Genomic DNA, 18,307 nt, shown 5'->3' with positions numbered 1-18,307 from the left:
ACATAAAATAAACCTAAAAATGTTTAAACACGTGAAATTGCCTCTTTTCTGAGTGCACACTTTAGTGTTCCACATGGTAAACTTATATTTGTTGTCATAGTTAAATCTTTTATCTAGTCCAACATGTACATGAGGAAAACCATCTAGTCTACCGCCAGTCCATGCCAAAGTGTAAATGACAAAAGGCAGTTTAAAGTCAAACTGGTTTTACTCACCAATAGATTGTTACCTTCCTCTACAGAGGTGGTTTTCAACCTGTGGGCTGTAATACCTTTGGGGGTCAAATGACCCTTTCACAGGGGTTACCTAAGACCATCGAAAAACACAGATATCTACAATACAAATAACAATAGCAAAATTACAATTATGAAGTAACAATGAAAATAATTTTAAGGGTTGTGCAGTCACCACAGCATGAGGAGCTGTATTAAAGGATTGCAGCATTAGAAAGGTTGAGAACCACTGTTTTAGATGACCTCAAGCTGCGGTAGGGTTACTCGGTCTCCGCAACACTGACATTTTGTTTTTGTTTCGAGTTAGGGTGTCATTATGCTGTCCAGGCTGGTTCCTGGGCTCTGGTGACCCTCCTGCCTCAGCCTCCACAACAGCTGGGACTGCAACCATGTGCCACTGGACTCAGCTTCTCATGCTAACATTCTGGAGTATGAATTTGTTTCTGTTTTGCTGACAGTGGTGGTGCTGTGTTTTTTTAATTGGTTGGTGTTTTGAGACAGGCTCTTACTGTGTGGCGCTGCCTGGGACTCCCTTTGTAGACCAGTCTGGCTTTGAACTCACAGAGATCTCCCAGCCTCTGTCTGCAGAGTGCTAGAATTAAAGTGTGCCATCATGTCTGACAATGCTCCTTCCTTCCTTCCTTCCTTCCTTCCTTCCTTCCAACAGGTTATGTCATCCAGGTTAGTGTCAAAGTCACTGTGAACCCAAAGATGATCTTGAACTTAGTCTTCTGCCTCCACCTCATGATTATTGAGATTACGGGCATTTAACATATATACCACAGCTGGTCTGTGTGGTGCTGGAGACAGCTCAGGGCTCCACGCATGCTAGGCAAGCTCTCTGTCAGCTGAGCCACATCCCCTGTCCCCCACTCCCCGATTTCTTTCTGGTAGAGAAATGTCCTGTCATTTGTAGACTATTTATCTGTATTCCTGGCTTCTACGACTGGATGCCAGTCCTAAGGATCTCCAGACACAGTCCACACGCCTCCTGGGGAGCAGAACTGCTCCTGTTGAGACCCACAGATAATATAGCCTTTAAAATATACAGGCTTTTCTTTAAATGGCTAACTCTTCAAGTACAAAACTCCATTTCTGTAACTGTCTAGATGTCCCAGGCAAATCTTGACAGTTAATGTTTGGTTAGATTTTTCTGTGTGAGAATAATATGACGGTGTTAACCACAGAAGGATGCCTTCAAGGGTGAAGGCACCTGCTACCAAGTAGAGCGCTTGCCTAGCCTGCCATGCACAACCTCTCAGAGTTCAATGCCAGGGACTCACGTGGTAGAAGGAGAGAACTGACTCCTAAAAGTTGTCCTCTTATCTCCACATACATATGCCCACATCCATCCATCCATCCATCCATTCATACATACATGCACACATACTTAACATGTATATACATACATATATACAAGTAAATGAACATGAAAACTGCCAAGTGGTGGTGGCACACACCTTTAATTTCAGCACTTGGGAGACAGAGGCAGGTGGATCTCTGTGAGTTTGAGGTCAGTCTGGTCTACAGAGCTTGTTCCAGGACAGCCAGGGTTACACAGAGAAACCCTGTCTTGGAAAACCAACAACATCAAAAACAACAACAAAAACATGAAAACTAAAGCGTTAACTATCTCTACCATCCATTGATTTCATAACAACAACAAAATGGTTTGTTTTGTTTTTTTAATGTATATGGGTGTTTGGCCTGCATGTATGTGGGTGCACCTTGTGTGTGCAGTGCCAACAGAGGCCAGAAGAGGGATTAGATCCCCGGAGACTGGAGTTACAGATGATTATGGACAATGACGTGGGTGCTAGGAACTTAACCCAGGTCATCTGGAAAAGCAACAAGTGTCCTTAACCACTGAGCCATCTCTCCAGCCCCCCAAACACTGTTATTATGAAGAGACAGTGATACAAGTTCCTTCTCTACTAGAAGTCTTTAATCCCAGCATTCAGGAGGCAAAGGCAGGTGGATCTCTGTGAATTTGAGGCCAGTCTGGTCTACAGTGAGTTCCAGGGCAGCCAAAGCTACACAGAAAAACCCTGTCTCAAAAAACACCCCCTCCCCAAAAAAAAGGGAAAAAACAAAGAAGAAATAAGTAAGTTTGAAGTTTGACTGTTTCTAAACAGCCAATAAAAACACAAAACTGGCTCTGTACTAGACATGTGAATCTCAGTTCTTACAACCTTGCAGGTTCTTGCTGGTAGTTTTGTCCTCTGGGGGTATTTCTCAATATCCTTGGGTCTCTAAGCCAGGGGAGGAGAGACTACTGACATCTAGTGACTGACAGAAGCCAGGGATGCTAACCATCCTGAAACACATAGAACAATCAGTCTCACAACAAAGAATATTGTGGTCCAATATGTTAAAATGTCAGCCGTGCTGATGAGAAACTGCACCATAAGGGAATGAGGGTTGTATCCTGTGTCTTTACTTGGCCAGGGGATTCTCTCCGGAGAACCTAATTGAGTCTCTGTTCTTCTTTCCTCCAGCTGCTCATGGCACAAGTTCCTACGATGCATGCTTACGGTCTTTCCCTTCCTAGAGTGGATGTGTTTGTATCGATTCAAGGACTGGCTTCTTGGAGACTTACTTGCTGGTTTAAGTGTTGGTCTTATTCAAGTTCCCCAAGGTAAGGGCAATCCAAAACCTTCTTACCAAAGCTGATCTCCTAGACCTCAACAACTTTCGGGAGCAAGCAGTTCTGCTGGATGAACAGAAGGGAAACACAGGAGTGGCATTCTTACTGTCATCATTTCTCCCTGTAATCCCCAGGTCTCTAACCCCTCCAGGTGGTTCCAAAAGATGTGATTGAATTGAGACCCATGAACACTTTCCACAGAATTTGCAATCCCCACTCCTGGTCATTTTCTGCCCCTGGGGGGTTTCACACTCGTGATGACAGTAGATCTCAGCAGGTGTTAATTTTCCTTAGGAAAAGATGAGCGCTAGGGAACAGGGCACCTGTCTCTCCAGCAGGGGACACACCACAGCTGCTAGATGAGAGACCCCAAGGTCTCACCGGGCTGTAGAAAGCTCCTTTCCACCCAGGAGCAGTAGAGCACACCTGCAGCCCCAGCATCAAAAGGTGGGGATACGCCTACTTGAGAATTTATCGAGAAACAAACAAACAAAATCTCGACTCCAAATAGGAATCAGTAACTCTTTTGTCTGTTTATTTTTGTGACAGTTTCATGATGGAGGCTGGCCTCTGTCTCACAGAGATCTGCCTGCTTCTGTCTCCTTAGTGCTGGAGTTAAAGGGCTACGCTACCAGGCACAACTATTTTTTTTTACTTTCTTTTTTTTTTTTTTATGTGTAGCCCAGGCTGGCCTCAAACTCGTGATCCTCCTGCCTCTGCCTCCTTTAGCAAATCCTACCGGCGTTAGCCACTACAACCAGCTTTTTTTTTTTTTACTTTCTTAACATTTATTTATTTATTGTGTGTATGTAGAGGTCAGGGAATGGCTTAAGGGGGGGCGGGGTCTGTTTTCGCCTTCCACCATGACATGGGTCCCAGAAATCAAATTTAGGTCTTCAGGCTTGATATTATGCCCTGAGCCATCACACATACCTCCTTTTTTTAACCTTTTTTTTTTTTTTAACACACACACACAGAAAATATGTATAATTTATTAAGGGTTCTACAACTGTTTTTTGTTAGCTATGTGTTTAAAGAAATTCCCATTTTCTCTTTTTTTCGTTGTGTATATTGATTATACGTGATAGTATGTTACACAGACCTTTGATTTAAGTATATACTATGCATTGAACATGACGGCACATCTCCTCATCCTCCTCCCTTTTTGCCTCTTAGTCCCCTGTTCTCCTAGACGGTTTTACTGTACTTACATGTTGTATGTACAGTCATGATTTCATGTGCCTATCTAAGACCTAGGAACCACATGTGATAATAGATATCCCACATCTGTGTTTCTGAGACACAAATAGTTCACTTCCTCTGATGACCTCCATTTTCCTGCAGATGACACAACTTCACTCTCGATGGCCGGGGACTCCCCTGTAGCTACACCACAGTTTCTTTATCTGTTCCTCTGTTGCTAGGCACTGGGCTCCTGGAGCCAGCCACTGTCTTAACAGTCCCTGAAGTGTCGTTTCTAGAACCCCCAAAAGTGAGTGACAAACCAAATCTGAGGAGTCCCTGTGTTCAGAGAAGCCCCCAACCAGGGCATCCCCAGGCTCCCTGCAGACGGAGCGTACTAACAGGGCTCATTTTTTACCATGCCAATACTTCTGGTAGCACTGATGTTCTACTGTTATTCCCTCTCCGAAGACCAGATGTGACGATCACTGTGAAGAGGCTGGGTTTCCTTACCATTGGCTCCCAGTAGTCATGGTTCCCACGTGGTTATGCTGGAGGTTGACTGAAGGCCCTGTGCACACTAAGGTGCTCAGTGACTACGCCTAACCTGGGCCCTCCAAGTCTTTTACTGACCATATCCACCTGGCAAAGTTTGCCAATATATGCTCAGTAAATATGCCTCAGGAGTTTTCATGAAACGTATGTAAAATCTCGAAGAATTTGTATGTCTGTGGACCAGGAGATATATACAAGAATACATCCCTAGTTTAGGCCCATCCTGGGACCGGAGGCAGAGTAATGTGAAATCCTGAAGACAAGAGCAGGGAAATGGCCTTTTGGTTCTAGTTTCTCATGAAGTTTGACTGTCCTTCGTGTCCTCATAATTAATTTACTAGTTAGTATAAGCTAATTTAAGCATAGCTTCTACTTTTTGCAATGCATAGAGGTTGATTAAGAAAGAAATTGGGGCTGGGCAGTGGTAGTACACACCTTCAATCCCAGCACTTGACAGGAAGAGACAGGTAGATCTCTGAGTTCAAGGCCAGCTTGCTTACAGAGCAAGTTCCAGAACAGAAAAACCCTGTCTCCACATATCCCCCTCTAAAAAAAGGATAGAATTGGTGGCACAGGTAACAGGCTTTCCTTTGGCCTCCTAAGTCATGGCATGGAGACATTATCAGTTCCGAATGCTCAGCTTTAGCTGAGCTCCTGTTTCAGCTCTTTCTCTTTATCCACATTTGCCATGGGGCTTTTACCTTCCTTCCTTCCTTTCTTTTTTATTTTATTTTATTTTATTGGTGTGAAGGTGTCAAATTTCCTGGAACTGAGTTACAGACAGTTCTGAGCTGCCATGTGGGCGCTGGGAATGTTTGAACCCGGGTCTTCTGGAAAGGCAGCCAGAGTGCTCTTAACTACTGAGCCATCTTGCCAGCCCCCTTTTCCCTTTTCTTTTCTTCCGTCCGCCCTTCCTTTCCTCCCTCCCTTTCTTTCTTTTCTTCCTTCCTTTCCTTTCTTTCCATCCTTCCTTCTTTTCGTCCTTCCTTCCTCCCTTCCTCCTTCCCTTTCTTCTTTCTTTCTTTCTTTTTTTTTTTTCTTTTTTTTTTTTTTGGTTTTTCGAGACAGGGTTTCTCTATGGTTTTGGAGCCTGTCCTGGAACTAGCTGTTGTAGACCAGGCTGGCCTCGAACTCACAGAGATCCGCCTGCCTCTGCCTCCCGAGTGCTGGGATTAAAGGCATGCGCCACCACCACCCGGCCTCTTCCTTCTTTCCTTCCTTCCTTTCTTCCTCCCTTCCTTCTTTTCTTCCTTCCGTCCTTCCTTCTTCTTTTCTGTCCTACTTTCACTGCTTCTCATGTCTAGCTGGTTGGCTGGCAGCTGCCTGGCTTCTGGCCCTGGGCCTGTCCCTCTCGTTCTCCCTCATTCTTACCTCCATCTTCTCTCTTTAGCTTAGATTTCTCCTCCTATGCCTCCCCTATCCCTCTCCTGCCTAGCTATTAGCATTTAGCTTTTTTTTTTTTTTTGGTTTTTCGAGACAGGGTTTCTTTTCTTTTTTTTAAAATATTTATTTATTTACTTATTATGTATACAACATTCTGTTTGTGTGTATGTCTGCAGGCCAGAAGAGGGCACCAGACCTCATTACAGATGGTTGTGAGCCACCATGTGGTTGCTGGGAATTGAACTTAAGACCTTTGGAAGAGCAGGCAATGCTCTTAACCACTGAGCCATCTCTCCAGCCCTCGAGACAGGGTTTCTCTGTGGTTTTGGAGCCTGTCCTGGAACTAGCTCTTGTAGACCAGGCTGGTCTCGAACTCACAGAGATCCGCGTGCCTCTGCCTCCCGAGTGCTGGGATTAAAGGCGTGCGCCACCACCGCCCGGCTAGCATTTAGCTTTTTTTAGACCAATCAGGTTCCTTAGGCAGGCAAGGTGAAGCAGCAGCACATCTTCACAGAGTTACACAAATAAGCACAAACAAATGTAGCACATCTTCGCCTAGTTAAAATAATCTCCCACCACAGACTGGGACTGGGGAGATAGCTCAGCTAGTAGAGTGCTTACTGCCTGAGGTTGCAAGCCTGATGGTCTGAGTTCAACCCTCAGAACCTGAAGGAGAGACCAACTCCATGAAGTTGTCCTCTGACCTACACACGCACGCACGCGCGCGCGCACACACACACACACACACATACACACACTCTCTCACACACCCTTTCTCTCACACACACATACACACACATACAAACACATTGTGGTACAGATGTGTGCACACTCACACACCACATAAAAATAAATAAGCGTTTTGGTGGTTTGGTGTTGTTTTGGACAAGGTCTCTCACTAGGAACTCACTATAAAAACCAGGTTGGCCTTGAACTCAGAGATCTGTCTACCTGTGCCTCCCCAGTACTGCACCAGCACACCCGGCCAGTCATAAATAAGTGTTTTTGAAGCCTTGAATAGGAATACTAAGAAAAGACACTGGGATGGTTACCATATAGAAGACAGACTGCATCTGACAAGCCAAAATCAAGTGACTTTTGTGTGACTTCTGCCTTGTTCTCCAGCTCTATCTTTGGTCCTGGAGGATTCCCAGGGCCGCCTTTTTTCTCTTATTACTTCATTTATGTGCGTGTGTGTGTGTGTGTGTGTGTGTGTGTGTGTACATGTTAGTACAGGTGCCCTCAGAGGCCAAAGGCATCCAGTTCCCTGGAACTGGAGTTACAGGAGGTGTCTGCTGCCAAGCCTCGGTGCTAGAAACCAAACCCAGGTCCTTGGCCATCTGTGCAGCCCTCCAGGCCCTTGGAGCTGGGAGGGATGAGCACTGCACAGGAAGCTGGAGCTAGCACTCAGTACCCTGTCTCCTCTCCAGGTCAGTGCTGCAGCCACTCAGTGAGTCTATGACAGAGCTAAGATGTAGGGTTTGTAGCTCGGGTGGTAGGGTGCCTGCTGGCATTAACAAGCCCTGGGGTCCACTCTCCAGTGCTCACAAACTGGCAGAACAGCTTACACCCATAATCTCAGCACTCTGGAGCTGGAGACAAGAGGATCAGAGAGGTTCAAAGTCACTCTCCGATACGTAGTGAGTTTGAAACCAGCCTGGACTATATGAGACTCTGTCTCCAAAAACAAACAACAACAAAAACCCAAAAGCTAAGCTATAAAAGCATGCTGGAAACTACGGCAATATAAGAGCTATTTACACACAGGCTAAGCATTCATAGCCATTTTATTTTGAGGTAATTTTTTTCTGGTTTCTCGAGACAGAGTTTCTTTGAATAACAGCTCTGGCTCTCCTAGAATTTGTTCTGTAGACCAGGCTGTCCTTGAACTCACAGAGATTCGCCTGCCTCTGCCTCCCCAGTGCTGGGATTAAAGGCCTGCGCCACCACTACCCGGTTTAAGGTAACTTTTAAAGCCAAGCTACTGTCTTTGCTTAATTAAGTTATTTTGCTTTTCAGGCCTGACACTTAGTTTGCTGACAAGGCAACTGATTCCTCCCCTCAATGTCACTTATGCTGCCTTCTGCTCTTCAGTCATTTATGTAATATTCGGATCATGCCATCAAATGTCCATCGGTGAGTTCAATGCCGGAGCCACAGGAGCTAGATGATCTGTCAGTTATCTGCTTGTTGCTTAGCAACCAGTGCCAGTTAGCTTTCAGTCACCATAAAGAAATGCTTGGGAACATGGGCTTAAACAGGAACGGTTTACAGTGGCTCGTGCACACAGACACAGGCACAGACACATTCACACACAGAGACATGTATGCACATATACACACACAGACACACATGCACGCATACCTTCAGACACAGACATGAATACACAGACACATCTTTGTATGCATGCACAAATGCACCCACACGCATACATATACATGCACACAAATATCCCCACAAGACACATGCACAGACACACAAGCAGACACATGCACACATAAACACAGACACATTAACACACACAAATATAGACACATCCATGTATGCACACATACACATGCATACACATACATACATGTACAAACATGTACAAGATTTTACATATACACACATCTATGAATGCACACACATATAGGGTAGGGGACAAGAGTTACTCCTCAAGTACATATCTTCAAGGACCTACTTCATCCATTTCCAGTAGCATGAACACCAAGACTTCAACATATGAGCTTTTAGGGAGCATTTGAGGCCAAAGTGTAGTGTTTTAACCCCCAAACCCACATCTGTCCCATAGTGCAAAGTACATCAGTCTTTCTCTAAGTCTCTCTCCATAGTCTTTACAGTTCCAGCATAGTTCAGAAGTCCTGAGGTTAAGGATGTATGCCACCATGCCTGGCTCCACCCTCTTTAACTTAGTCTCAAGGTGAGGCACAGTGGCTAAGCCTGACAGTGACTTCCAGCCAGCCTGTGCTTGTATCCCAGCCTCTATGCCCATGTTTCAAAGAGGTGAAACTCCTGAACCACCCAACCTGTGAAGCCCCAATTCTCGTCCCTGCTTTCTCTTCCTTCTCAAGGATGATTTCAGGTTTTCTGAGCTTGCGATATGTTTCCCATACTTCCTTCACAGGCCCCTTCTTCCTCGTGAGCGCTCTGATGATCAACGTTCTGAAGGAGAGACCGTTCAACAACGGCCACCTGATCATGGGAACGTTCGTCAAGGATGACTTTTCTCTCCCGACCTTCTACGAAAACTATAACAGATCTCTGAGTGTGGTGGCAACCACAACTTTCCTGACAGGAGTTATTCAGGTAGGAACTGAATCTCTGAATTTGAAAAAAACTAAAGAACAGGTGCGTTGTGGATTGAATGTGAAATGTTCTACTCCTGTGAGTGGACACTTGGTCCCCAGCTGGTGACACTGTCTGGGAAGGCTCCAGAACCTTTAGAAGACAGAGGCCCCTGGAGGAATTGGCTCCCAGGCAGGTCTGGAAGTTTTGTTCAGTCCCACATCTTGTCTGTTCTTTGCTTCCTATAGTGCAGGACGTGAGTGCGGGAAGCGAAGCACCATTTGTACCGTTAGCCCCATCTTGCTGGACGTTTAGTCACAGTGATAACTCACACGGCAGCTGTGAAAGACTCACGTGTCCAGAGTCGCAGTGATTTGTCCCCTCTCTGAGGGCTAAAAGTGTGCAAAATTTTAAAGTACAAGAAAGGGAAGCCGGGCGATGGTGGCACACGCCTTTAATCCCAGCACTCGGGAGGCAGAGGCAGGCGGAGCTCTGTGAGTTCGAGGCCAGCCTGGTCTACAAGAGCTAGTTCCAGGACAGGAACCAAAAGCTACGGAGAAACCCTGTCTCGAAAAATTAAAAAAAAAAAAAGAAAGAAAGAAAGAAAGAAAGAAAGAAAGGGAGACTTGGGCTGGAGAGATGACCCAGTGGTATGGCAAAGATTTACGAAAGTTCGATTGAATCTTTCTTTTTGTTGTTGTTGGTGGTGGTGGTTTTTTGAGATAAGGTTTCTGTCCTGGAACTCTGTATTTAGATCAGCTGGCCTCAAACTCTGTGTCTCTAGAGTGCTGGGATTAAAGGTGTGCGCCACCACAGCAGCCCCATTGAATCATTCTTAATACACAGGAGTCACAAGGCTGGGAAGTTTGATCTGGTGCTTGAGTTTGTTTGCTTGCTTGTTTGTTTTGGGACAGGGACTCACAGAGCCCAGGGTTCTAAAACTCACTTTATAGTCAAAGATGACCTTGAACTCCCTCCTCCACCTCTGGAGTGCTGAAGCTCCAGGTGTGCACCACCACCTCACATTCTCCCTCTCAGTTCCTCTTTGTGGTCCTCTGCCTTTGTGGAAGGCGGCGCTCCTCACAGAGTTGAGAGGGGCTCCGACCCAAGGCCTTTGGAAAAGATGGGTCTTGTGACTGTCAGTCTCTGTCTCAGAGCCGCGTCCATCTAGAGGGCAGAGGTTCTAGGGGAGGAGCCTAACAGCTGCCAGTGTTTCAGAAGGAAAAGAAGAATGTGGGCTGGGGCTTGCTGGGAGCCTCTGAGTCAACATTCAAGGACCCCATTTCACTGGGGAAGGAGAGCCTAAGGAGTTCTCCAAGGCGCCCCTGGTCTTTTGGTTGGGAATCTGTTTTGAGCAGAGGTCGTGGGCCCCTGGGGAGTCCAGCTGATATTGTTGCTGACTTGATGGCTGTCTTAATTAGGGTTACTATTGCTGAAACACTGTGACAAATGCAGCCTGGGGAAGAAAGGGTTCATTTCCATCATCGCTCCATATAACAGTTCATTATTGAAGTGATATGAAGGCAGAAAGTCAAGCAGGCTAGGAACCTGGCAGCTGGAGCTGATGCAGAGGCCATGGAGGGCTGCTGTTTATTGGCTTGCTCCTCATGGCTTGCTCAGCCTGCTTTCTTATAGAACCCAGGACCACCAGCCCAGGGATGACACCGCCCACAATGGGCTGGGCCCTTCCCCATCAATCACTTATTAAGAAAATGCCCTAGGGGCTGGGGAGATGGCTCTCCAAGAGGTCCTGAGTTCAATTCCCAGCAACCACATGGTGGCTTACAACCATCTGTAATGAGATCTGATGCCCTTCTTCAGGCCTGCAGACAAACATGTATATATAATAAATAAAGCAAACCTTTTTAAAATAGAAAAAGGAAAGAAAGAAAATGCCCTACAGGCTTACAACCTGATTTTATGGGGTCGTAGTCTCAGTTGAGGTTCCTGATGCCCTACAGGCTTACAACCAGATCCTATGAGGTTCCTTCCTCTCAGATGACTCCAGCCTGTGTCAAGTTGACACAGAACTAGCCAGCACAATGACCCAAGTCTCTTTGGTCTGTTTCTTTTCTTCACACCCCACAGCTGTCAATGGGTATGATGGGAATGGGCTTCGTGGCCACATACCTTCCGGAGGCTGCAATCAGTGCTTACCTCGCTGCTGTGGCCCTACACATCATACTGGCCCAGATGACATGCATCTTTGGGATCATGGTCAGTTTCCACGCTGGTCCCATCTCCTTCTTCTACGTGAGTAACCTCAAACCTCTCCCAGAGTTCACACACCCCTCCTCTGGCCTAGGAAGAAAACTGAGCCTGGGTAGACAGATTCCTGCCTGTACCAAGAGGGTAAGAGGGGCCCAGAAGTAACTCTGTCTCCTGCAGATTTAGGGTCTTGGTCCACTACAGAAGCTGACTGGAGCAGCAGCTCACTTCAGTTCAGCTTTTAAGCTAGATGGTTTGCATTAAAATTTGTCCGTGAGCACCCGCTTAACTCCAGCACTCGGGAGGCAGAGGCAGGTGGATCTCTGGAAGCCAACCTGGTCAACAGGGTGAGTTCCAGGACAGCCAAAGCTACACAAAGAAGCCCTGCCCCCACCTTCCCCCCCCCCAAAAAAAAATATTGACCATGGGGTCAGTGACATGATTCAGCTGGTAAAGTTGACTGCCAGCAAGTATGTAGACTTAAGCTGCATCCCTGCAGCCCACCTGCTAGAAAGAGAGAGTGAACTACCAAAAGTTATGTACACACACACACACACACACACTTACACACTCGTATAATAACTAAATGTAAAAAATTTAAATTTTGTCAGGAAGTTACTATTTAGTTGTAGACAGAGACTGTTAGTTCATTTCCTGTCGCCCAGACCCAAATAGTCCCACAGAAGCTCTATTACTTATAATACTGTTTGGCCAAGAGCTTAGACGTATTCCTAGGTGGCTTTAACATCTTCAGTTAATCCGTTTCTTTTTTTTTTTTTTTTTTTTTTTTGGTTTTTCGAGACAGGGTTTCTCTGTGGCTTTGGAGCCTGTCCTGGAACTAGCTCTTGTAGACCAGGCTGGTCTCAAACTCACAGAGATCTGCCTGCCTCTGCCTCCCGAGTGCTGGGATTAAAGGCGTGTGCCACCATCGCCCGGCTCAGTTAATCCATTTCTATTCATCACCACGAGGCTGTGGCCTACGAGTAAGGTTCCGGTGGGTCTTTCTCCGTTGGCAGCTGCATGGCGTCTCCTTGACTCTGCCTACTCTCTCAATCTTTGTTTGGGTTTCCCGCATGGCTTTATTCTGCCCTACCATAGGCCGAAGCAGCTTCTTTATTAACCAATGGTAATAAAACATATCCATAGCATACAGAGGGGAGTCCCGCATCGTTTCATTATTCTCCCTATCACATGCCACATAGCAGACTTGTATCCTAAATACGCAGAGTTTGTGAATAGGCCATGAATGCAAAAAATGAAGCGAAAATTCAACTAAATAGCATTCATGGCCTTAAAAATAACAGTGGACAGGTTAACAGATAGAACTCTTACACTCTGGAGGCAGAGGCAGGCAAATCTCTGTAATTTTGAGGCCAACATTTTTTATATAACAAGTTCCAGGCCAGCCAGGAATCTCTAGCCCCTAAATAGATTCTCAGGTCTTTTCCCTTACAATGAGACAGAAGTATAATAACCATAAGTATATTCTCCCTTCATTTAGCATTATTGCCTTTTAAGGTATCTACTCTTCAATTTAAAAAACAAAATTAAAAAAAAAAACATTTTAAGCTACGTAAGGCTGATGGCTCAGTCTTGTAATCTCACTTGGGAGGCTGAGACAGGAGGATCTCAGGTTCAAAACCTGCTTGTGCTACAAGATGAGCTCAGGACCAGCATGAGCCATTTAATGAGACCTTGTCTCAAAGAACAAAATAGAGGGCTGGAGACACAGTGCAGTGGAAGAGCACTTGCCCAGCGTGACATGGGTTCAGTCCCCAGCATGGAGAAAAACTACCCAAACCACACAGCCCTCATTCCTGCCCCTCGTGTTCCCGCAGAGCTCAGGCGGTATCCCTAAGGAAGCCTGTGCAATGTTTTCTTCTTTCAGAACATAATTAACTACTGCATCGCTCTCCCCAAAGCCAACTCCACCAGCATCCTGCTCTTCCTCACCGCTGTGGTGGTTCTGAGAATCAACAAGTGCATCCGCATTTCCTTCAACCACTACCCCATCGAGTTCCCCATGGAGCTGTTTCTGGTAGGTGTCTCTGCGGCGGACTCCACCGTTCCGCCAGTGATTCCAGACACTCGCTCTAACCTAGGAGGGCAAAGATAACACTGGAAAAGAAGAACCACTGGCAAGGAGATGGTTAAAAGTGTTTGCTGTACTTTTGACCCCAGCACTTGGGAGGCAGAGGCAGGTGGATCTCTGTGAGTTTGAGGGCAACCTGGTCTACAGAGTGAGTTCCAGGATGGCCAGAGCTACACAGAGAAACCCTGTTGAGAGAGAGGGGGAGAAGGAGAGAGAGAGAGAGAGAGAGAGAGAGAGAGAGAGAGTGTGTGTGTGTGTGTGTGTGTGTGTGTGTTTGCAGCTCCCAGAGGGTCGGAGTTGTGCTCCTAGTTGCAACTCCAGGAATCAGATGTCCTCTCTTGGCTCCACGGACACTTCTCCACACATATGCCACACACACAAACACAAAAATAAGAGTAACATAAATCTCTCTTTAAAAGACTTGTAAGGAAACATTAAATCAGGTCAAAGCTGATAGAGGCTTTTGTTCTGTTGGAGAGTTATTTATTTGAGTATAGGTGTTTTACTGCATGTGTGCAAGGCAGTACATGCATGCCTTGTGCCTGAGGAGTCAGAAAAGGGGGTTGGATCTAGGCTGGAGAGATGGCTCAGAGGTTAAGAGCACTGACTGTTCTTCCAGAGGTTCTGAGTTCAATTCCCAGCAACCACATGGTGGCTCACAGCCATCTATAATGAGATCTGGTGCCCTCTTCTGGCCTGCAAGCATACACGGAAGGAATGTTGTATACATAATAAATAAACAAATCTTTAAAAACAAAAAAAAAGGGGGGGTTGGATCCCCTAGACCTCAATGAGATCTGGTGCCCTCTTCTGGCCTGCAAGCATACACGGAAGGAATGTTGTATACATAATAAATAAACAAATCTTTAAAAACAAAAAAAAAGGGGGGGTTGGATCCCCTAGACCTCGAGTTACAGAGGATCCAGCTGCCATGGGGGTGCTGGGAATTAAACACAGGTCCTCTGCAAGAGCAGCCATTGCTCCCAACCACTGAGCCGTCTCTCCAATCCCCTAAATACAGTTTTAAATGTGTGCCATTCTTGTAAAATTCTCTTTGTGACTCTGGTTCTTGTTCTCTCTCTTGTTCGTTCTCTCTCTCTCTCTCTCTCTCTCTCTCTCTTTCTCACTGGTATTTTTGTTTTGTTTTTTTTTTCGAGATAAGATTTCTCTGTAGCTTTTAGAGCCTGTCCTGGAACTAGCTCTTATAGACCAGGCTGGCCTCGAACTCACAGAGATCCGCCTGCCTCTGCCTCCCAAGTGCTGGGATTAGAGGCGTGCGCCACCACTGCCCGGCTTCTCACTGCTATTTTAAAATAGTCTCACTATGTAGCCCAGACTGGCCTCAAATTCATAACAGTTCCCCTGCCTCAGCTTCTCCAGTGCTGGAACTTCTGCCACGTGCTATCAAACCCGGCTGTGACATGTTTTGTTTTTATTTTATTTTTTAATTTATTATTCTTATGTATAAGCTGAGCACATAAGCACCTAAGTTCTACAGAGCGTGGGGGAAGGTCAGAGAACAGTTTGGTGGGGTCGACCCTCTTCTTCTACCATGGGTTCCCCGGGGATTAGATTCGGGTCATCAGCCTAGCACCCAGCAAGTGCTTTGACCTTTTAAATCAGTCGTGTGTTTTGGTTTTTTAAAAAATTTAGGTTTTGCTCAGGTATACTTGACCATAGGAATTTTATATACTTGCTTGCACACGGAGAGGTTTTGGCATGTTATGTTATAGGTTTGTCAAGTCAGCGCCTCTACCACCACACAGGTGTCTCTTCTTTGCTTTGTCTTCATTTGAAACAGGTCTTGCCAGTCAGCTCTAGCTAGAATCCAACTCTCAGCCTACCCTCAAGTTCTGGGGTATAGACACAAAGCCCACGGCCAGCTAACAGACACAAAGCCCACAGCCAGCTAACAGATACAGTGCCCACGGCCAGCTAACAGATACAGTGCCCACGGCCAGCTAACAGACACAGAGCCCACGGCCAGCTAACAGACACAGAGCCCACGGCCAGCTAACAGACACAGAGCCCACGGCCAGCTAACAGACACAGAGCTCATAACCAGCTAACAGACACAGAGCCCACGGCCAGCTAACAGACACAGTGCCCACTGCCAGCTGACAGACACAGAGCCCACGGCCAGTGATCATCTTTTCATTGTGAGAACATTTAAGACCTATCGCTTTCCCAGTTTTCATGTCTCCAGTACACTATTGTTAACTGTAGGCCCCAGGCTGTACCATTCTCTACCGGAATGCTTATGTTTTAAAATGTGAAAATGTGTTATGTGTGTGGTGTGTATGTATGCACACCTGTGTGTAGACCAGACGTTTCCTCCTCTGTTGCTCTCTACCTTGGCTTTTCTTTGAAATTTTAAAAGGTTTTTTTTAGAAAATTCCCTGTATGTGTGCATGCCCAGGAAATGTCCATGTGAGTGTAAGCGCCCGCAGAGTCCAGAAGAGGATATTGGGTCCCCTGGAACAGCAGTCACAGATGCTTCTGAGCCAGTGATGTGGGTGCACTGAACTTGTGTCCTCTGGAAGAACAAGCCAGTGCTCTTAAGCTGTGAGCACCTCTCCATCCCCTCCTCTTGGTTCTTTTGAGAGAGACTCTCACTGAACCTGGAGTCATGATTAGCCAGACTGGCTGGCCTTGGGCTTCTTGATACACATCCAGCAGTGGGGCCTGTGCTGGAAGCCCGAGGAGAGAGAAGCTGCGGCACTTCCCAGTCCCCATCCGAGTATCAGAGACCAGGCCACAGGGAGCATGGAGAATCAAAACATAAGGCCTCTCTTGACTTTGATGTCAGGACGGCCCACATTTCACTCCCTGTCATGCTGGGGCCTCCGCACCTCACTGCTGGAGGCAATGCACGATATTTAATCATATGCTTCTCCTCTTAACTCCGGACAGATTCTTGGCTTCTCCTTACTTACGAACAAGATAAGCATGGCTACAGAAAACAGCAAGATGCTGATCAACATGATTCCATACAGGTCAGTCATTTCACTTGCCTTGCCTCTCTTTTGTTTGTTTGTTTTTGTTTTTTAAGATTTATTTATTATATATATATATATATATAGTGTTCTTCCTGCATGTATGCTTGCAGGCCAGAAGTGGGCACCAGATCTCATTAAAGATGGTGTGAGCCACCATGTGGTTGCTGGGAATTGAACTCAGGACCTCTGGGAGAGCAGCCATTGCTCTTAACGAATGAGCCATCTCCCCAACTCTGTTTTTGATTTTTTTTTTTGAGACAGGGTTTCTCTGTGTAGCCCTGGTCTGTCTGTCCTAGAACTCAGCTCTGTAGACCAGGCTGGCCTTGAACTCAGAGATCTGCCTGCCTCTGCCTCCTGAGTGCTGGGATTAAAGGCGTGCGCCACCACCGCCAACTGGCGTCATTCCACCTTTCAAGATTGCTTTTCCTTTATTTTTCTGTGACAGGGTCTTGCTTTGTAGCCCAGGTTGGCCGCAGGGATGAGAGACGTTACCTTCATGGCACTGTTCTTCCCTTCTGAGCACTCTCCCCAGGCCTCCCTGCACACAGTCCGGTCATAGGCGCCCCTGGCCATACTTGGCACAGGTACAGTTCTCAGAGTTTCAACTGGGATCAGGTGTAGAACGGAGGTTGTGAACAATCAGGCCAGCACATCTCCTGTTTCTTCTTTACTCACCCTCTGTCACTCTTCTCATAAGAGAGCCTGTCTGCTAAGACACCTGCTGGGTGCCCAGAACACCAGAGCCTTGATTCTTTTCTCTGTAGGCATTTTGGGTCTCACAGAGCCCCACCCTTGTCTGATTAACTCTCAAGAGCAGAACAAGAAAGCCAGGCATGTAGTGCCCGTGTGTCATCCCAGCATTTGGGGAGAAGAGGGAGACAGGAGACTCAGGAGTTAAAGGCTAGCTTTGGCTATACATCAATCACCAGGCTAGCCTGGGCTGCTTGAGACCACCCTCTCCAATAAATAAATAAATAAATAAATAAAATAAAACAAACCAAAAGAGGTGGGATGAGAGATCCATTTTCTAGTGTCTCTGATAGAAAACAGGATTCTGTGTTCAGAGGAGACCTGTTGCTTTGCCATCACCCACTTGAAGGTGAATTACACAGTCCTGCTCTGCCTCCCCGGGTACTGGGATCAAAGGTGTGTGTAGCACCATGCCCAGCAACTTGCTTTCTTTTTAAACATTTTTTTCTCTACGTCTGTGGAGGGAAGAGCGTGCATGCCAGAGTGCGCACATGGAGGGCAGAGGACAATTTACAGGAGTCACGTCTCTCCTTATACTGTGCGCGTTCCGGGAATCGCGCTCAGGACGGCAGCCGTGGTGGAGAGCATCGGTGAGCATTACCCCGAGCGCTCTCTCAGCCTGGTTCGTATTCTTCATGACTTCCAAAGCACACAGTCCACTTCAGCTAATCTTTCACCATAAGATTCACATATAGAGAAGAAAGCATTTCAAACTCCAATTTACACATTGCTTCAAATATTCTTTATTTGAGTCACCCTCTTTTTTAATACATGGCTGCCAGGAACGGGTAAAACTGGACACTGTAACTTAACTCCTGTTATGCTCTTGTTTCCTGGTGTTGTTTTCTGCTGCTTTCAGTGGTTGTTTTGGCTTTTGTGATACAGGTAGTGCAGACCAGCGTTGAATTCCTGATCCTCCAGTGTGCACATCAAGTGCTGGTACTATAGATGTGCTCTATCATGCCCAGCT

The 18,307-nt window shown here is 46.3% G+C and overlaps 1 protein-coding gene across 1 annotated transcript in view; it reads left to right on the top strand.

The window, feature by feature from the left end:
• The window catches only part of Slc26a8 (solute carrier family 26 member 8), a 52,657-nt gene that overhangs the window by 15,227 nt on the left and 19,123 nt on the right, over positions 1-18,307 (top strand). The window contains exons 3-8 of the mRNA XM_041634960.1: positions 2,732-2,871; positions 8,020-8,136; positions 9,128-9,309; positions 11,377-11,541; positions 13,385-13,534; positions 16,502-16,584. Of these exons, the coding sequence (XP_041490894.1) occupies positions 2,732-2,871; positions 8,020-8,136; positions 9,128-9,309; positions 11,377-11,541; positions 13,385-13,534; positions 16,502-16,584 (837 nt within the window). The remainder of the gene's footprint in view (positions 1-2,731; positions 2,872-8,019; positions 8,137-9,127; positions 9,310-11,376; positions 11,542-13,384; positions 13,535-16,501; positions 16,585-18,307) is intronic.

The sequence above is a fragment of the Microtus oregoni genome, unplaced genomic scaffold, assembly GCF_018167655.1.
Source record: "Microtus oregoni isolate MIOR12 unplaced genomic scaffold, Mior012 000046F_ref0000063, whole genome shotgun sequence".
Classification (NCBI taxonomy): Eukaryota; Metazoa; Chordata; class Mammalia; order Rodentia; family Cricetidae; genus Microtus; species Microtus oregoni.
Note: the sequence above shows the minus strand (reverse complement) of the source record. Positions and strands in the feature narration are given on the sequence as shown.